Genomic DNA, 1688 nt, shown 5'->3' with positions numbered 1-1688 from the left:
AATAAATTTAAAACATTCACACGTCAATACAGTTACAAAAGTAAATACATAAACAAGCACACTTCATATACACACAACTTACACTCAATTAAATAAATGAAAAGACACAACTCACATCTAAATACGACGGCTCGAATGATACTTTACATCTGCTCGCTGTCGTAGAGAGGCTTCGCTGGGCCACCGGCAAGCATCTTGCTGCTCTCTGAAATATATATTTAGAATGTAATTATTCCTGTAAGAGTCCATTTTTTAATTAGTGCCAAATCAATCTATAAGTCATGAACTGTGAACTGGACCTCAAATCAAATTAAACTTTCTTTGTTTTCTCGACACATAACTTTCCGTCTTTTTCAAAATACCAGCATTCCCTTCCATAACAACGGCACAATATCTTCAAACACTTGCTAAATCTAACAAACATTTTTTTTGCGCAAACAGAACAGACGGCCCACTTAGAAAAGGACATTTTCCACAGAGAAATGGCAAATTATACCACGACCTCGACTTACCCTATACATAGCTTGTGGTGCCGATCTTATCAATATTCTACCGTTACTCAAGACCCAAGCCACATGAAAACCCTGCTATGTTTAAAAGGCTGCAAAATACCCTAGAGCAAGTGTGATGGTATGGGGTCGCTACATGTTTTAAAGTCTTGATCACTTTAAGGGAAGTGCAAAATAAATAATCAATAAAGAGAGTGTATTTTTGGACAATTCAACGTATAATTCCTTCTTATTATTATTATTCAAGACGACCAAATTACACAACCGAGTTAACAGATAAATTTATAAAAAATACATCAGGTTCTTCTCCAAATACATGCATATCTTAAACCATAACGGATAGTTATGGTTTAAGATATGCATGTATTTGGAGAAAAAACCTGATGCATTTTTTATAAATTTATCTGTTAACTCGGTTGTGTAATTTGGTCGTCTTGAATAATAATAATAAGAAGGAATTATACGTTGAATTGTCCAAAAATACACTCTCTTTATTGATTATTTATTTTGCATTCCCTTAAAGGATAAAGATTTTAAAACAGTAGCGCCCCCCATACCATACACTTGCTCAGGGTTTTTTGCAGCCTTTTAAAATAGCAGGGTTTTCATGTGGTTGGGGTTTTGGAACGAGAATATGATAAGATCGGACCACAAGCTATGTATAGGGTAAGTCAGGTCGTGTAAAATTTTCCCATTTCTCGTGGAAAATTCCTTTTCTAAGGGGCCGTTGTTCGTTTGCGCAAAAAAATTTTTAGTTTAGAAAGGGTTTTTTAAGAATTTGCCGTTGATGGAGGGAATGCGGTATTTGAAAAAGACGGAAAGTTATGTGTCGGGGAAAACAAAAAAAGTTTAATTTGATTGAGGTCCAGTTAAAGTCTAAATTATAATTGATTTGGCCTAATTAAAAAAGGGACTCTTACAGGAATAATTACATTCTAAATAAAATTTTTCGAGAGCGCAAGATGTTTTGCGGGGGCCCCAGCGAAGCCTCTCTACGAAGCGAGCAGATGTAAAGTAATTCGGCGTGTTTTTAGATGGATTGTGTCTTTTCATTTTTTTAATGATGTAAGTTGTGTATATGAAGTGGTTGTTTTGATTTACTTTGTAACGGTTTTGACGTGTGAATTTTTAAAAATTTATTTATGTATTCGTGGTGATGTGTACAGATTGGTTTTGTGC

General features: G+C 34.7%; 1 protein-coding gene and 1 pseudogene across 1 annotated transcript in view; one reads left to right on the top strand and one right to left on the bottom strand.

Annotated features, from left to right (window-relative positions):
* Positions 1–205, bottom strand: part of LOC119594475 (39S ribosomal protein L48, mitochondrial-like) — a gene marked incomplete at its 5' end in the record, with an annotated part of 1705 nt that extends 1500 nt beyond the window's left edge. The window contains 1 exon segment of the mRNA XM_037943511.1: positions 116–205. Within this exon segment, the coding sequence (XP_037799439.1) occupies positions 116–205 (90 nt within the window).
* A 1266-nt stretch (positions 206–1471) lies between these two features.
* LOC119594878 overlaps positions 1472–1688 on the top strand; it is a 1797-nt pseudogene continuing 1580 nt past the window's right edge.

Source organism: Penaeus monodon, chromosome 34 (assembly GCF_015228065.2).
Source record: "Penaeus monodon isolate SGIC_2016 chromosome 34, NSTDA_Pmon_1, whole genome shotgun sequence".
NCBI lineage: Eukaryota > Metazoa > Arthropoda > Malacostraca > Decapoda > Penaeidae > Penaeus > Penaeus monodon.
This window is presented reverse-complemented; position numbering and strand designations above follow the sequence as displayed.